Below are 18,017 nucleotides of genomic sequence, written 5' to 3' on the forward strand. Positions count from 1 at the left end.
CAGCAGGGACATACTCCCCCTGTTTCTAGATAACAGTGTGGGGCTTACCGGGCAGCAGTCAATGGAATCGGGGTTGATCGTCCCCAGGTCAGTTCCCCAGTTGCCATTTGTCTACTAAATGTGCTAGAAGCTCCTACGTCTTCAGAGGTGGGCCATCCTGTCACGCCTGGCACAGGCCTCCACGGCGCCTCCGCATCCCGAACTGATGATCGCAGAGGCATCCCCGCCAGCCTGTGATGACCAGGACAGGGACCTGGGGCAGTAGCTCAGCCCATGTGGGTGGGCACCAGCTCTCAGTGCTCAAGATGGAATTTAAGCCCAATTGTTTCTTTCTTCTTCTTCTTCTTCTTTTTTTAAGATTTTATTTATTTATTCATGAGAGACACAGAGAGAGAGAGAGGCAGAGAGACACAGGCAGAGGGAGAAGCAGGCTCCATGCAGGGACCTGACACGGGACTCGATCCTGGGACTCCAGGATCACACCCCGGGCCAAAGGCAGGCACCAAACCACTGAGCCACCCAGGGATCCCCAAGCCCAATTGTTTCTAAACAGTGTCATATTTAACAAGACAGTGAGCAAATATTGCCATTTACTCATTTAGCTTTGAAAATGAGTCCTTTGGTCTAAACATGTGTTTACATCATAAATATTAAACAGTCTGTTAAGATTGCTTAAATCACGCTGGTTGTTATTTGCCTGGACGTATCACAGACAGTTCTACTAACTAAGTCCTGACTTATAATGACCTCCCCACAGCATAGCCGAGAAGGGGCTCTCCCTGGGAGGATCCGACGGAGGGGTGAGTTCCTGCTTCAGTTTTCTTTCTACCCCTTTAGCATGCTCTCTGTCCAAGGGCGAGGAGGCACCAGGTACGTGGGGCCTTTGGGTGTCCCCTGGCCTCCCCCCACATTGCTAGTGTGGACAGGCCATATTCGGTGGGCACGAGAGTGTCTCCCCTCCTCACAGTGAGGCACAGCAGCCTGCTCCAGATCTCACCATGTTTCAGACAACCTGCTGGGGGCAGGCGGATCTGGTCGCGGACAGGGAGCTGACAGTAGGTGAGTTAGGAGCCCAGTGAGGAAGGTGGCAAGCCTGGAAGCGGGAGGGACTCCTGGGACACAGTGACAAACGTGCTCCCCAGCCTCCAGACTGGAGACCTCACAGGCGCGGTGTGCAGGGGGCCCAGGGTGGGGAGGCTTCCCTGGGGGATCTCATGAACTATGCCTCCACCCAGGGCCTGGAGACAGGACCTTATTTGGAAAAGGGGTCTTTGCAGATGCCATAAGTTCAGGGCCTGAAGATGAGATCATTTCTGGATTGGGGTGAGCCCTAAGTCCAATGGCAAGTGTCCTCCTGCGAGAGACAAAGAAAGAGATTTGAGGTAGAAGAAGAGAAGCCACAGGAAGCCAGAGGCAGAGGGGGAGAGATGCAGCCATAAGCCAGGGACTCCCAGAGCCACCAGAAGCTGGAAGACGTGAGAGGAATTCTCCTCTAGACCTTCAGAGGGAGCGTGGCCCTGACCATACCCTGGGATCTCTGGCTTCAGTAGCTATGAGAAGATAAATTCTGGTTAAAGTCCCCAGTTTGTGCAGTCAGTTACAGCAGCTGCTGGGAACTGAGGGCAAGGCAGCCTCCCGGGAGTTGCTCTGCCTCCTGGGCAGCCTCTGGGAGTCCTGTTCCTATGAGCCCCGCGCAGGAGCTTGCCTTCCCGTGTGGTGTCCTGAACATGGGTCTCCTCACCCAGCGTGTGAAGCTGTGGAGGATGCAGTCTTCTTTGCATTGTTTAGTGATTGCTGAATTATCCCCATTATGCAGACCCGAATCAGTCCACATGTTTGAAAGCCCTGGGAGGATTAGTTTATGGACTTTGCTAGAATTTCTAAGTATTTCTATGATTACCTGCATGACTTTATTTTATTTTGCAAAATTTTTCCCTGGAGTTCTGAAAATGAAGCTCTTCTTATTTTAGTTGGTGTGATTCAGGGGGAACATTTATTTTATTTTTTTTTTTTTTGGGGGGGGGAACATTTATTAAGAACCCACTTGTTCATGGACTCATCTCTTACTCTTTGTTGGGCATTCCCCTAGGAAGTTGTCTTGTAGTAAATTAACTGGATTTGATGCCTTTTAGTTCAGTTAACATTCATTAAACTCAAATTATGTTCAAACCCCTGGGCTGGTCACTGCGTCAAGGAAGAGAAATATAGTAGCTTCCTAGATAGCATAAAAGTGACCCGTGCTGATGACCACTTCTCCCAGACATGGGAAGGACATGGGGTAGGCAGGGTGCAGAACACTTTGATAGTCCTTTAGAAAAGCATGACCTGGGATCCCTGGGTGGCGCAGTGGTTTGGCGCCTGCCTTTGGCCCAGAGCGCGATCCTGGAGACCCGGGATCGAATCCCACGTCGGGCTCCCGGTGCATGGGGCCTGCTTCTCCCTCTGCCTGTGTCTCTGCCTCTCTCTCTCTCTCTCTGTGACTATCATGAATAAATAAATAAAATCTTAAAAAAAAAAAAAAAAAAAAAAAAAAAGAAAAGCATGACCTGGCAATCCGATTCCTAGGGGTTTACTCAAGAGAATAAAAGCATCTGTCCACACAAACTTGTCTGCCAGTGTCAGGGCAGCTTTATTTGTGATAGCCCCCAGCTGGAAACAACCCACGTGGTTGTGGCTCCCCAAACCACAGAGTGCTCCTCACTAACAAGATGGGGTGGATGTCTGTAGACACAACGGCATGAGTGAACCACAGAGTGGTTATGCTGAGTAGAAGGAGCCAAACCCAAAGAGAGTGCATCTCGCATGATTACATTCACGTCTAATTTTTAGAAAATGTGCATCGGTCTGTGACGGCAGGAAGCACATCACTGGTTGCCTGGGCAGGGAGGGGTGGGTGGAGAGAGGCAGGAGGCAGGATGGCAAAGGGGTGCAAGGACATTTGGGGATGTAGTTGCTATCTTGATGGTTCACGGGTGTGTGACATCAAAGATTATCAAATTGTGTAGCTCATGCATGCGTTACACCTCAACAGGGCCGCAGGAGGGAGGGTGGGCAGGGTGTGATTCAGCTGCAGGAGTTCACAGGTCTGTGGGCTGTTTTCAGACAATCAGTCTGGGGAGGAGAGAACCAGATCTGTCCTGTATCTACCCTGGGTCCACCTGCCTTGAAACCCAGCATCCCTCCCCTGACCCAGGGTGAGCGTAGGACGGATCTCCAGGCCCCTGCTACCCTTGTGCTCTGTGCACATCTTTTCCAGGCGTCCATCCTGGACTTGCACTCAGGAGCCCTATCTGTGGGGAAGCACTTTGTAAACCTGTACAGGTGAGAACCCAGAGGGGCTGCAGCCCTCACTGTGCCACGTGACCTCGTGCCCTTGTGCATTTCTTAGGGGGGACCTGGGAGGTGTGGCCCGTCCCCGGGGCAGGATCCTTGTTCACCAGCCACAGGGAATGGTCTCCTGCTATATCAGGGGCTTCTCAGGGTTTTCTTAGGAAAGCAGGACCCGCCTGAGGCCGAGGGACAGCTAGAGGACGAGGGGGTTGGGGGGCAGGCCTGGCTCCTGGGATGGACCTGGATCCTCCCGAGGCCAGAGACGCAGGTTCTCCCCACCTGGATGCGCATCGCTCTCACGGCTCTCCCTTTCATCAGTGGTGGTCACTGTAGAAACAGAGGCGCCCAGCAGGAAACACCGAATCTAAAGGAAATAAGGAAACACTCACGTGTTATGATAAAGCGCTGACAACAGACGTCCAATGAAATGTTTCATTTGTTAACAGCATATTTTTTCACAGATACTTTGGAGATAAGATACAAACCGTCTTCTCAGAAGAGGACTTCCGGTTGTATCGGTGAGGCGGGAAGCAGTGATGAGGTCAGACGTGGAGGCAGGTGTCGGGGCGAGGGGGGAGGGAGGGTCAGCCAGGGGTGGAACCCAAGAGCGCCCCGCCCGCCCCGCCTCGCCCCCAGGCCACACCCACCCTCGCCAGCCCCGCCCACCCGCCCTCGCCTGCCCCGCCCCCAGGCCCCCACCAGCCCTCTCCAGCCCAGCCCACCCTCCTCACCACGCCGGCCAGCCACGCCCACCCAACCCTGGCCCTTCAAAGACCACCTTCTGCTTCACCCACCTACCACCACACCCACCAGGCATGTCCACCCCAGCTGATGGCTTGCCCTGCCCTGGCCCATGCAGGGTGCTGCGCATCCGCCAAGGCTGTGACACAGCCCTGGTTTGTCCTGGGCAAACAGGACATGAGACAGAGGGTCTCGTGACAGCTGAAACTATACCCTGTCAGAGTTCGGGCAGGTGGACACGGGGCTGGTACCTCGCTGTCCGTGGGCACAGGGAGCCCATAAGCAGAAATACTGAGGGGAGGGGGTTGCCTGGATCTGCCTGTCTCGGCTCCATGGATGGTTTTTCTTCCTTCCTTGGTGCTCTGTGCAGTCAGGGCGGATTCACAGAAGGTACTAAAACAGCTGTGGGTACACTACCTGCCTTGGTAGCTGCAGGTCCAGCCAGGCCATCGAGCCCACACGGCCTGGGGAAGGAGCAGGCCAGCGGAGGCCATGTGCACTCCCCGTCTGCCCCTCACACAGCTCACCGGTAGGAGGCCGAGCCAGCCTCAGGTGCTGCAAGATCTGCTGGACGAGCAGCCCAGGGTGCTGCAGGGGTCGTGCCCACTCACGGGCCCGCCACACGTGCCGGTGCCGGGTATCAGGCACAGCCCTCCTGCCCTGGCAGCTCCTCCACTGCCAAAAAACCTGGAGTGGCTTTTTTAATTAAAACGTTTAATTCTTAGATAACCCGGACTCCTATACTGTTCTAACAACACAGGGAGATCGCCTGTGCCCTTCACCCCGTTTCCCCAACCGTCACAGCTCGGTGTGAGCAGAGCAGGGCATCACTCCCAGGAGTTGGCTCCAGGGCTACCCGCCCTCCTGCTCAGAATGCCTGGTTCTACCTCATTTGTGTGAGTGTGTGTGATTCTGTTACCTGTGTCGGTCACATCGGGGCTGCCAGTCGTGGTACCAAGCGCCTCATCAGTGGGCGTCCTCCGCGTTGCCCTTCTGTCCCCTCGGCGCCAGAACCCACCCCCGACCAGCTACTCTAGCTGGTTGCTACTCTAGCCCCGTGGCCTGGAAACAGCCACGGCTTCCCCTTGGTGACGTCTCTAGGAAGACCGCTCCTGGTCCAGAGCAACACACAAATAGTAGCGACAGTGAGCGGGGCCCTTGACGCTGGCCACGCACTAGTGACCTCGGTCGGCCCTGAAGCCTGGGCCTAGAGCGAGGCAGGGTGTTGCAGCGCAACGGCCGGGCGCCTGGTGGGGCAGGAGCCTGCTCTGCAGTCCCCTGTGGCTGGTTTACCTTCCTTACTGCCTTTACTAAAGTTAAGGAAAAAGCGTGGGTCGGTATTTTAACGTTCATGACGTCAAGGTTTTATGAAACATAGAAACGATCACCGCAAATGAAGGGAAGACGCTGGGTTTGTGTCTCATTCGAGTGCAAACCCGCAGAGGGGAAGGGATGTCGGTCAAACTGTCGTCTGGTCATGCACGGAACCCAGGAAGAGTCACACATGAGGAACGGAGTTTGTGTTTCTGGAGTGAAAACCCAGTTGGCTGTTGCATGGAGAAGCACAAGTACTGTGCCCAGCACGTGGGCGCCGCAAAGAGGCTTGCCACAGAGGCACCGGCTGCCGGCGGCGTCAGCACGTCTGTTAGGTTCCATCAGGGCTTAGGGCTTAATAGTAGCTAGACTCTAACTACTAACTAACTGGTAGTTATCAGTGAAAAATGGAAGGGAACACTTAGTTTCACAGAATAAAACAATTACTAAAATAGTAATAACCGGAGCGCCCAGGTGGCTCAGTCGGTAAAGCGTCTGACTCTTGGTTTCGGCTCAGGTCATGATCTCAGGGTCATGGGATCGAGCCCTGCTTCGGTCTCTGTCAGTGGGGAGTCTGCTCAGGCGTCTCTCTCCCTCTGCCCCTCCTCCTGCTTGCACCGGCTCTCTCTTAAAAGATTAAAATCTTTAAAGATTAATAATCATAATCAATGGTTAAAACATCTCAAAGTACATCCTCACACAACGTTGTCAAGGAAACAGCAGTGTTTGGAAGGATGCCATTGGACTCTTCTCTAACCTTCTCTGTTCTGTGGTTAAAGTAGTTGAGCATCTCGAGACACAAGAGTATTGCCAGTACGAGATCCCACCGTGGTCTCGTTTATGGTCTGGGTTGTCACAGAACAAGAGCGAGGTGTGGGGACTCCCAAGGCCTTGACCTGGCCACCGTCAGAGGAGCTGCCCATGTCCCATGAACGGATTCTGATGATTCACACGACGTACCAAATGCTCCACTCATGTGTCCTGTGAGCTGCAGGGAAAACTGTCTGAGGTTGGCTTATGGCTGATGTTCAAGATAGATGTTCAGGGTAACACATTCACCAGGCCACACCTGGGGCGTCGCCGAGGCAGTCAGCACACGTGGGGAGCAGCGCTCCTGCCACACACGGCACGGGCTGTCCCGGGACCCCGAGTCACTGAGCCCGCCGTTCCTGGCGGTGCTGAAGGTAAAACCATCAGCTTGCTTCCCATCTTTCCTGGGCCGCCCTCTGTAGGTGGACGTGGGGGGCATGGGGATGTGCAGCAGGATGTGCAGAGCTGTCTTGGTGAAGCGTGGGCCCCACAGCGGTGGAGACAGACGGAGGCCCGCATGCCCCGGGCAGAGCGTGGGCTCCAGGAGAAGCAGCGGCACCTGTCAGGACACTCACGGCCTGTGCCATCCACAAGCTGTGTGGTCGGAGGACAAAGTGGGAGAAGGTCACGAGCTTCTGCATTCTTTGAGGTTGTTGAACTGGGACATTTGGCTAAACGGTGTTTGCAAAGCATTGCGCCCTGAAGGTGAACAGAGATGATGAAGGAAACGGAGCCCATGAAACAAGTGACATTAGTGACATTCTCCTAAATGGTTTTTCTGACTGGCTGATGAGAGCTCCTGAGCGCCCCGTGTCCCCACCTCGCTGGAGGGCTAGAGCATCCCCACGAACACCAGGGTGGTAGAGTAGTAGTAGGTGGAGTAGCACCCTGAAATGGGTCCTGGGAAGGGCCCAGTGCTTCCCCCCCGGGGGGGGGGCCTGCCTAATATTGGAATGATTTATGTCCCATGGTGCTGGAGCCGCCTCGTTTGTGGTCCTAGACATGGTTCACTGTATGTTCCATACGTGTGTGCATAGTTCATGGGTAGGCCTACGTGTGAGCGTACGCGTGGGCGTGTGTGGTGTCTCGCAAGCATGTTTTGTGCATGTGAGGAATGTGTGCATGTCCGTGGGGCGTACGTAGGCAGGTCCACGTGTGTGCATGTGTATAGGGCTGTAGGTAGGCAGGTGATGTGTCCACCTGACGGGTGGGTCAGCCTGTCTCGCATTGCTGCCCTGCGCCCTGGCCTCTCGGAGGTCAGCGGTGGTCCAGGGCAGGGTGGTGCCCCCACCACGGATGCCGACAGGACTGTGCCCCAAAGCCCCTCACCACACAGCTGCATGTATACGGCCCATAGCGGGCGGCAGCCCCAGCCCCTGACCATGCTCGGTGTGGCTCTCAGGCCCTCCACCAGGAGTCGTGTGTCCTGTGCAGAGGGCCGCTCACCCCCACTGCTGCTTCCACTTCCGTGTGTCCCCCCGGACAGCGTGGCCATTCCTGCAAGGAGCGGGTCCTCGGTGCCTGGCCTAGCACAGGGCTCCCTTGATGTGGGGGGTTGCCGTGAGAGTGTCCGTCTTACCGCCCCCCCCCCCCGCCCCGCAGTCCATGTCTGGTCGAGTGGCACTGCATGGCTCTGTGGGACCCATGGAGAATTCTCTGCGGCCCCGCGGCTCCTGGGTGACGCGTGTGTCCTCCCCACAGGGACGTGCGGCAGAAGGTCCAGCTCACAATTGCCCAGGCTTTCGGCATCAGTGCATCTTCACTGTACCTGACCAAGCCCACGTTCTTCTCACGCATCAACAGCACCGAAGCCCGGACGGCTCACGATGAGTATTGGCACGCACATGTGGACAAGGTGAGCAGCCCCGGGGCTGGTTGGCGCCGCCCGAGCTGGCTCAGCCTGGGTTTCTGAGTGTCCACCTGTGGCGTTCCATTGTTGGGGTTTTAGACATCTTCGTCTCTGATGTGGGGACTGTGCCCTTGTGTTTTAGGGGAACACCCTAAAGCCCGGGGACCCTGGGGGTATAGTCAAGGCAGTAAACCCTGCCCCCACGTGTGGTAAAATGCACGGTAAGAACAGATGGGCACGTGGCACCTCCCCTGGGGCCTTGAGCTGTCGCCCCCACGGCTGCAGGGGGCCTCCCCCGGCCTGCCTTCCGCCCACTTCCCACCTCTTCACGGGAAGGTCTTGACCACACAGGATCTTCTGGATCTCCCATGCTGGATCTCCTGTTGTTCTGTAGACACAGCCCCAGCTAATTAATGATCTTGACCCACTGAATTAGAGCCCATCCCCCCTGGTTCTCAGTGTGCTGCCAGGGGATACCTGAGGGTGGCAAGAGGGCAGCCCAGGTGACCTATGACCCTCCCTAGGGCCCTCCCTCACATCCCTTGATGCCAGAACGAAAGAAGCAAGTGAAAAATACCCAGAAAGCTTGGGATGAGTGATGAGGGCAGGTGGGGACACATGCTTGCAAATGGCGCTTCAGCTCTGAATCCTGCCGGATACGCGGCCGTGGTTTAACCCAAGGACCCCGGTGTGGAATCAGTTCCAGCCAGCTTCAGTGCAAGTGGCATCTGCGGCCAGGGGCTCCCAGCGGGAAGAGACGTCAGGAGCGTCGGCAGCCCCAGGCTCTCCAGCACGATGCCTAGAGCCGGGAGGCCACAGGGTCTGCAAGAGCCAGGGTCGCCTGGGGGCCTGCGGGGCAGCCACGGGCTGCTCACGTGTGGACATGGCAAAAGCAGTCCTCAGACATAGGAGAACTCTAGAACCTGGCGTCTGCCCTCACCCGCGCGGCTCCCGTCTCAGGAACGGAGACACCGCAGCAGAACTCGCGGGTCCCATGGCCTCCCTCCCAGGTCCCTGGTTTCCTGGCGAGTCCTGGGGGCGGGTGGGACAGGGTCAGGTTCCGGGACTCCCCTCCCACCGCACCTGGGCCGCTGTCATGTGGTGTGTGTGTGGTTTTGATGGACGTGAGGCTCGCTGCCGAAGCTTCACTGGAAGCGCTGCCCCAGGAGACTCACAGGCTTACGTCCCTCTGCCACTTGTTCAGTGACGGGATTCTGGACAAGGGGAGCCTGGGCTGGCATCTGGGGGATGCGCAGCTGAGCCCAGGTGCGTACGGGTCCAGCCTCATGGTGCACGGTCCCGAGTTTATGAGAAGGTGACGCTGTTTTCGGTCGCCATGGCAGCCTTGCTGGTCGCCCCACCGCCCATCAGGAGGTGACTGTTGTCATGGTGATGGGGTGTCGGTGGTTGCAGGGGGGAAGGCTTTGGAGCCTTGATCAAGTATGTCACATGAGCCTGGCCCGGGGCTTCCAGGCCACTCCCAGGATGCCTGCAGGTGTAGACATGTCAGACTGGCTGGCAGCCCGGTAGCTTAGAGGCAGGAGTCACGTGCTCCAGGGCCGGCGGGGTGATGGTTTGGACTGTAGTCCATGGACTCTTCCCTTTCTCTCTTACCCCAAACTTGCTAATGAACAGTTCATCAGCCTGGAAAATGTCATTAAGGAATTAACATCTGTCATTTGTTGTGCATCATTATCTTTGCACAAAAAAAAGATGCAGACTCAGTAATCCCCTTTATTAGCCAGATCCTGACTCGAGTGAGTGGGTCCTTGGAGACAACACCTCCCGTGCGTGTCGCAGGCAGTTAGCTCCTCCTCAGCAGCCTGAGGTTTTTAACCAAACCCTGCAAATGTCACACCGAAAACAACGTCTCCACGTGGTGCCCCTTGTCTGCTCTGGCTGCGAACAGGGCCTTGTATCCCTGACTTCAGGGCATCTGAGGAAACAAATGATAGCCGCCTCCTGTTACATCCCTTCGTCCAGGCTGGGGTTGGGGGCCGATTGTCAGAGGGTCCGTGCTCGGACCAGCTGCCGACCCAGACCTCGTCCCGCATCGCCTGCTTTGCGCTGCCGGAGCCGGCTTCCCGAAGAGCGTCTACACACACCGAAGGGCAGAAGCTTCAGGTCTCTGCCAGTGTGAGGTCCCTGGGGTCGTCCGGGTCAGAGACAGACAGAAGGGTGGGTGCCAGGGGGTGGGGTGAGTGTGTGGTGGGGACAGCTTCAGCGTTGGAAGATGCCGGCAGACTTCTGGAGACAGACGGGGAGATGGTCCCGACACCAGGACTGGGCTTCGTGCTCCCGGGCAGGACACGAGGGTGGTCAAAATGGCAAATTCACATGTGTATTTTACTACAGTTAAAAACAAAGGTTGGGGGGATCCCTGGGTGGCTCAGCGGTTTCGCGCCTGCCTTTGGCCCAGGGCGCGATCCTGGAGTCCCGGGATCGAGTCCCGCGTCGGGCTCCCGGCATGGAGCCTGCTTCTCCCTCTGCCTGTGTCTCTGCCTCTCTCTCTCTCTCTCTATGTCTATCATAAATAAATAAAAATAAATCTTTAAAAAAAAAAACAAAAAAAAACAAAAAACAAAAAACAAACAAACAAACAAAAAAAAACAAAAACAAAGGTTGGGGCAGCTCCAGTGGCTTAGTGGTTTAGCGCCGCCTTCAGCCTGGGGTGTGATCCTGGAGACCCAGGATCGAGTCCCGCGTCGGGCTCCCCGCAGAGAGCCTGCTTCTCCCTCTGCCTGTGTCTCTGCCTCTCTCTGTGTCTCTCATGAATAAATAAATAAAATCTTTAATAAATAAATTAAATAAAATAAAAACAAAGGTTGGACTAGCCCCACACGGAAGAAAGAGCAAAAGCACTTGTCGCCACACTGGTTCCTTGTGGATGCGGAAGACTGGACCTGCTGGTTAGCGAGTGGAATCGCCGCGGCGTGGGCTTGTCTGCGTGCGTCCTGCCAGGAGACGGCCTCCATGAGCTGTGTGCGAGTCCCAGGCAAAAATGCGTGACTGTGGGCTTCAGGGGGCCATCTGTGACGCCGCAGGGGCAGCAAGCAGCCCCGTTGAGAGGTGGACATGTGCCGTCTGCTGACCGTCCTGGGCCCATGAGCCCCGCCGGCCTCCAGACGGTGACCTGCCCCCTCACACTGTGCCCGCAGGTGACCTACGGCTCCTTCGACTACACGTCGCTGCTCTACCTGTCTGACTACCTGGACGACTTCAGCGGGGGCAGATTTGTGTTCATGGAGGAGGGGGCCAACAGGACGGTGGAGCCCAGAGCAGGTAGGAGCCCCCGGCGGCGGCCTCGCGACGCTGTTTGCCCGGATCCGTCTGCGGGTCCGCGGCCCCTAGGCCCCCTGCCCACAGCGCAGCGGCCTCTAGAGCCTGTCCTCCCTGCCCTGCGGCGCAGCCCTGCTCTCCCCCAGAGGGATGCAGCGGCTCCAGGGACGTAATCGTCCCGACCTGAGAATGTTGAGAACGGCACCGAGCACGGGGTGGTCCTGGGGCCCCCGGGTGGGTGCTCAGAGCCGCCCTGTGAGCACGTGCCGAGCAGGTGGCCACGCTCTGCTGGCAGCGCTTCTTCTGAGAACATCTTGACCTCACCTTTCCTCACAGATATTTTCACGGGCTGTGAAACTCGGGGTTGATAGAGTTTTCCTTTCTCATCATAAACATCATTGCTTTATTCGGAATCACTTTTTGCTGAGAGAGTTGCCGTCAGCGGGTCACTGCCTGTTTTCTCTGCTGCTTCCAAGATTTTCCCAAATCAATCTTTCATTTCACCCATTTGACTTGTCTTGGGCCTCAGTGTGGACTTCTTTGTATTTTCCCACTTGGAGTTTGCTGCACTCATTGGATTAAAAGCCAGCAGTGTTCCTCACGTCGGGTCATGACAAAAGTTTGGGTCATTTCCTCAAGTCCTCCTTTTCTGCCCCAATGTTCTTTGTCCCGAGGCTCTGGCAGTATGAACGGTGGGACCTTCGTGTGGTCCCAAGGCCTCTGCAGACCACAGGCGCCAGGGTCCCAGGATCGAGTCCCACGTCGGGCTCCCTGCATGGAGCCTGCTTCTCCCTCTGCCTGTGTCTCTGCCTCTCTCTCTCTCTCTCCTCTCTGTGTTTCTCATGAATAAATAAAATCTGGAAAAAAAAAAAAAAAGATCCTAGGCGTCCGGCCTGCGAGGCCACGGGCGGCGGGCCTGGGGCGGTCACATGGTGCCCTGGGTGGCGGCAGGGCCTCGATGCCCCCAAGTCCGGGCCTGCCCACCACAGAGGGGCCCTCACCCGGGCCTCGCCTGCTTGCCGCCGCTCCGAGGCGGTGGGCCCGCCGTGCTGTTGGCTGTGCGGTCACTTCTCTCCTCTGCCCCAGGTCGGGTGTCCTTCTTCACCTCGGGGTCGGAGAACCTGCACCGTGTGGAGAAGGTCCAGTGGGGCACCCGCTACGCCGTCACCATCGCCTTCACCTGCAACCCCGACCACGGCATCGCAGACCCGGTGTTCACGTAGCCCGGCCGCCGGCTCTGCCCACGGGGCAGCCACAGGATGGCACCCCTCCTGCCCTTTTGGCCCATTTCCTCCAACAAGGTGCCTTATGAATCCCCCCGACTGGTTTGCTGCCGCTTCAGTCATTTCTTCGTCCGTAAGCGAATTAGGGGGCCGGCCCCCCGCCTCCCAAGGCCCGGGGGCTTCAGCGCACACCAGCCGGGGCCACGTGTGCTCCTGCCCTGGACTGGAAATCCCCGTTTGTCGCCGGGGCGGCGCCGACTTTGGAATGTGGACTCTGCGCGGCGTGGAGGTCCCGTGCGTGGGCGGCTTTGGGCGGGGCCGCGGGCCACGTCGCTGACAGCAGCGTGGGGTCCCGCCTGACCCGGCATCCCCAACGCCACGCGGGTCACACCCCACGCAGGCCCTGCACGAGCCCGGCGAGCTCTGTGTGGGGAGGGGGGGACTGTACATATAAGGGGGGGCGGGCTGTATTTATAACGCGGGGAGCAAACGAGGAAGTGGGACAGACGCGCAGCGGTAGCAGACTGAGGCCGAGCAGCGGGCACCACCAGGCCGCGGGCAGTTGCCTCCCGGCGGCCTAGCCCTGGAGGCTCGGGGAGGAGGGGGCGTCCTCCATGGCACAGCCCATCCCTTTTGGGCTGATTGGCGCTGTAAATGCTAGTTTCCTACTTGATCTTGAGTCCAGGAGAAGCAGGTGTAGACAGCCAGCCCTGAGTCCCTGTTTCGGGGCCCCGCCTCTGCCCCCCACCCTCCTGCCCCCCTTGCTTGCTCAGAGCCCTGCTGAGGCCTCACGTCCAGGGCGGGCTGGCCTCGCCTCAGACAGGTTCAGGGGCTTGGAGCAAATAATCCCTCAGAGGGGACACCAGACCCCACGCCTGGATCGGGGCCCCTGAGACCCCAGCTGGTACCCCTCCCTCCCTGGCAGCTCAGGCACCCCTCCCTCGCAGCCCAACACTGGTGGGCACACTGCTCACTCCCCTAAAATCACCCCCAGGGCCGCCTCCCGGCTGCCAGGCGCCGACTGCCCAGCCTGGCACATAGGGGACGCACACTGTCCACCTCTGCTCCCCCACGGCCCCGGGCTTGAGGAGGCCGAGGGCAGACCCGGAGGTCCCCGCTGCAGTCAGGCCCAGGTTCGGGGCGGCCTCAGAGTTTCACGCTAACACCTGGGTTTGGGGGGAGACATGGGCTCTGGGCTTTCGGCCCAGCTGCGGGGCGTCTGGGGCCCCCCGGGGCAAAGGGCAGCTGAGGGGCAGGGGCTCCTGGCTCAGCCCCCGCCTGGAACCCCCGCGTCCGGGTTTCCCCGCTGTGAACAGGAATAAGCACGTAATGAAAGAGGGCCCAGTGGTGCGCTGGCCGAGGAGGCCACGGGGACCAGGGGCACACGCGTGGAAGGAGGGCAGGGAGGGGCTGGACCCCAGGCCACAGACCGCCGACCCCACTCAGCATCCAGCCCTGGGTTTCTGCAGCAGGGGCGGGCGGGGGGTGGACAGGTCGGAGCTGCCAGCCTACGGGCCTGCCCCGGGCAGCTCGGGGGACAGCCGATCCTGGGAGAACTGGCCCCTCGCCCCGCGTGGGGTGGGCCCTCGGCCAGCCTGGAAGGAGCAAGTCTGGGGCGCTGGCTGCTGGCAGCCTCGCTCCCTGCCGGCGCGTCATCTGTCTGGAATTCCAATGGAAAAATCTGCCCTGGCGCTGGGGCTCTTGGATTCCTGGTTTGGTGGTTAGTGGGTGTTTGGGGGCCCAGGCTGGACTCTGGCCCCCCGTCCCCCTTGCACGGGGACGTGGGCGCCCACCTCTGCTGGCTGAGTCCCCTCCTTTCTCATGCCTGGCTGGCGGTTGAGGAATGTAGCCCCACAGCTGGGGACGAGCCCTGGGCGCTTTCTTCCGGGGATGAGGGAGCCCCAGAGTCCTGTCCCCCAAGGCTGGCCCTTCAGGGGATCGGGATCAGGAAGCCCAGCCAGCTGAGTGTGTGCAGGTGTGGAAGGAGGTGAGTTCAGGCTGCCCTCCTGGACAGGGCCACGCATTGCCCCACAGGCGCTGTGCTGCCACCCACACGAATGCCAACACTCCCCATCCCACCGAGGTGTGCATGGGGAGCACAGTCTCCCCAGCAGGTGAACAGTGGTGTCTACTGCTTCAGGTGCAGCTCCCTTCCCAAAGAACGGGTTCCTGCAAAGACAAGGAGTGTGGGGAACGCAAGTGTGGGTTTCTCGTTGATAAATGACCTCCAAAGTGCAGCTGTCCCGGTGTGCCACGGAGTCCCTGGGCCTGAGCCCCCTGCAGGCAACCCTCTGGGGGGTGGGGGCCCCTAAAACAGCCCCACCAGGGCGGTGATCCGTGATGGGGGGCTGGTCCCTCCAAGCCGGAGCCGCCTGGAGCCTGGAGCAGGAACAGGCCCGCGTCCCTGGTAAACCCATCATCCCACGGCTCCCGGCCCACCGCCAGCCCGCCGCCAGCCCGCCACCAGGGAGTGAGACCTCTGCTGGGCTCTGAACCGTCCCCACCGTCCCACAGCCCCTCCACCGCCTCCCGGAGTACAGAGGACAAAGGAAATGAGGACAGGCAGCGGTCCCCGTCAAGAACACACTTCATTCACTCATTCATTCCCCACTATCCTATTGGGCCCCACAGCCTGTCCCAGGAACTAGGTAGGGTGAGGGGGTGGGGGCTGGGCGTCCAGGAGCGTGACACCCTGTAGGCCACGTGCCTGGAGGCCTGGCATCGCCCGGTCCCAGCTGCTCCCTGTCCCGGTGGCTCCGCTGCCCAGGGTCTTCCAGAGGGGCTCATGCCCCACCTGCAAAGGCCTCCCCCGCCCTGGCCCCCCGCCCCGGCCCCCTGCCCTACCAGCCCCACAGACCGAAGTCTGAATTCATGGTATGTTCAATGGAAGGCAGCCCGTGCTTCACACAGCGATTTCAGTTGCCTTCTGGGAAAAGAAATCCGTTGCCCACATGCGCCCCAAATGCCATCCACTCCAGGGGGACACAGACACAGGACCCCTCGCACCTGCTGTTCCACGCCTGCGTGTATGCAGCGAAATGGGCGCAGAGACCCCCACGCCAGTGCTCCTAGTTGCTTTGTGGATGATGAGCCAACACAGGGCCCACAAGCCATCAGTGGGTAATGGGGGGCAGTGCAGCCACCAGCTCCCCAGTGACAGGAACGAAGTAGCGATGACCATAGCCCGGAAACCTGGAAAGCACACAGACGACCAGCCGGCGGCCAGACCCCGCTGGTAAGTCCTGAGAGCAGCAAAACCTGTCAAGGCAAGTGGCGAGGACATGGCTTCTGGGGCCCTGTGAGGAGGGTCTGCGCAGTTCTGGGGGGCAGGGCCCCATCGGGAGGGGGGACGGGGGTTCTGGGTTCTAAGTCACGCTTACAAAAGCCTTCCAATTCCTTATACTGGAAATATATTCTAGCATATTCTAGGGAGGGGCACCCGGACGCTTCCATCCATTGAGCATCCCACTCTTGGTCTCACCATCCTGAGTTTCCAGCCCTGTTGGGCTCTGTGCTGGGCATGGAGCTTGCTTAAGAAACAAAAAAATAGATTCATTGTTTTTTTTTTTTTAAGATTTTATTTATTTATTCATGATAGTCACAGAGAGAGAGAGAGAGAGGCAGAGACACAGGCAGAGGGAGAAGCACGCTCCATGCACCGGGAGCCTGATGTGGGATTCGATCCCGGGTCTCCAGGATCGCGCCCTGGGCCAAAGGCAGGCGCCAAACCGCTGCGCCACCCAGGGATCCCTGTTTCTTCTTGTTTTAATGATGTTATGACTCACAGCTGCCATAGAATCCATCTGGATTTTACTTTGCCTGGACGCAGCCCACGGTCCTCCTGCTGGAACTTAACCTCCCTCCTGTGCTGGACACCTCGCTTTCTGGGGGACCCCGGACTCTGGGCTGTTCCATTTCTGAGCCTGGGCCACCCTGTGTGAGCGGTCAAGACCTCGGGGGACAGTCTCATGCCTCGGAGGAAACCCCCTGGCTGTGGTCATCACTCCTCTACGTGAAGTGCAGAGGAGAGTCCTCCTATTGTCCCCAAACCCCGGGGCCCAGAGCACAGGCACCCTGAGCCCCCCACGAACAGAGACCCTCCTTTCCAGATGGGGTGGTGAGAGCAGGTGGGGTGGCTCAGCATGTCCAGAAGGAAAGTGAACATTGCAAACTGTCCTGGAAGCTTCTAGAGACCCAGGAGCAGCCCAGAGCACCTGCATGGATGGCCTGGCCTTCGTGTTCTTCCTCCTGTGCAGATCAGTGTGGAGTGGACAGCATTTAAACAGCTAGGGAGCTTGTCATCACCCTGGGTGCCCCTTAGCCGTCCTGTGCCCATCAGCCTGTGTCCAGATCCCCCATCTCCACTGCTGACCCTGCTGCTCTGGAGGCTGGGGCTGGACCCACACGGAGGGTCCGCTGGGTTCCCGGCAGCCAGTGCTGTGGCCTCAGAGCACCTGCTGCTCCCATCCCCTCCCCCTCCTCCCTGCTCTCCCTTTCTGTCCAGGGAGGAGGTCACCCCTGAGGCTCCCGTGACCAGAAGCCTTGTCTCTAGATCAAATTTCCCCAGAAAAGGGGAACATACCACATTTCAACTGACAATTGCCAACCTTCCCCCACCTGAAAGGGCATGGTCCCCTGTGTCCCCAGAGCCCAGGCAAGGAGCCAGCAGATGGACCCTAGAGCCTGCGGAGGCAGGCCTGGCCTGGGTCCCTGAGTCCCCAACCAAAGCCCTGTGACCTTGGGCTCCAGAAAACATGAGGGGGTCACAGAGAAGGCCCTCCCTCCCTGGGAACTGTTGAACGGCCTCCTGGCCCGATCTGAGGCACACTAGGCCCATGGACGTGCCTGGCCAGAGTCTGTCCTGGGTCAGGGGACAGGGGAACTGGCCCGTCCAGTTGATCCACGGGGATGAGGGCCACGGCGGCGCCGTCCGCCTCCCGAGGGCCCTGCAGGCCCCTTCCCACCCACGCCCCTGGGCTCCCTGTGCTCAGAAGCCAAGGCGCCATGGCCCGGGAGGGGAGGCTCCAGCCGCGGCCACCCAGCCCTCCCTGAGCAGCCCCGTCCTGACGCCAACCTCAGCTGGTGTGCACAAGGCCTGCCCCGCCTCACAGACACTTGCCTCTGAGAGGCTGTCAAGGTCACGAGCGGCCAGTGCACCAGAGCAGCTGCTCTTTTATTATGAAACAGCGCGTGCCCAGGGGGAGCACGTGCGGGGAGGCTGCGGGGTCGGGAGACCTCTGGCTCTGCAGGGGACATGTGCACGAGTGTCCAGAGCAGCTCTGCCCGGTTCGGGAAGAGGCGGCCACAGCTCACAGCCTGTGACCCATGGGCACATCCGCAGTCGGGTGGCCCCACAATGAGGACTCCGCTGTAAGTAGGAACAGGGTGCTGACCCCAGTACAACGTGGGTGAGTGGACCTCTGTGGCCCACTGACTCCTCACGGGGTGGCCTTGTCCACTCGGCTGAAAGC

The 18,017-nt window shown here is 58.9% G+C and overlaps 1 protein-coding gene across 2 annotated transcripts in view; it reads left to right on the forward strand.

Annotated features, from left to right (window-relative positions):
• The window catches only part of OGFOD3 (2-oxoglutarate and iron dependent oxygenase domain containing 3), an 18,985-nt gene extending 6,340 nt beyond the window's left edge, over nt 1–12,645 (forward strand). For both annotated transcript variants that reach the window (XM_049113823.1, XM_025468421.3), the window contains exons 4-9: nt 758–800; nt 3,257–3,321; nt 3,792–3,848; nt 7,897–8,050; nt 11,203–11,326; nt 12,410–12,645. In XM_049113823.1, the coding sequence (XP_048969780.1) occupies nt 758–800; nt 3,257–3,321; nt 3,792–3,848; nt 7,897–8,050; nt 11,203–11,326; nt 12,410–12,546 (580 nt within the window). In that variant the 3' untranslated portion in view covers nt 12,547–12,645. The remainder of the gene's footprint in view (nt 1–757; nt 801–3,256; nt 3,322–3,791; nt 3,849–7,896; nt 8,051–11,202; nt 11,327–12,409) is intronic.
• Nucleotides 12,646–18,017: the final 5,372 nt, after the last annotated feature.

The sequence above is a fragment of the Canis lupus genome, chromosome 9, assembly GCF_003254725.2.
Source record: "Canis lupus dingo isolate Sandy chromosome 9, ASM325472v2, whole genome shotgun sequence".
In the NCBI taxonomy this organism is placed as follows: Eukaryota; Metazoa; Chordata; class Mammalia; order Carnivora; family Canidae; genus Canis; species Canis lupus.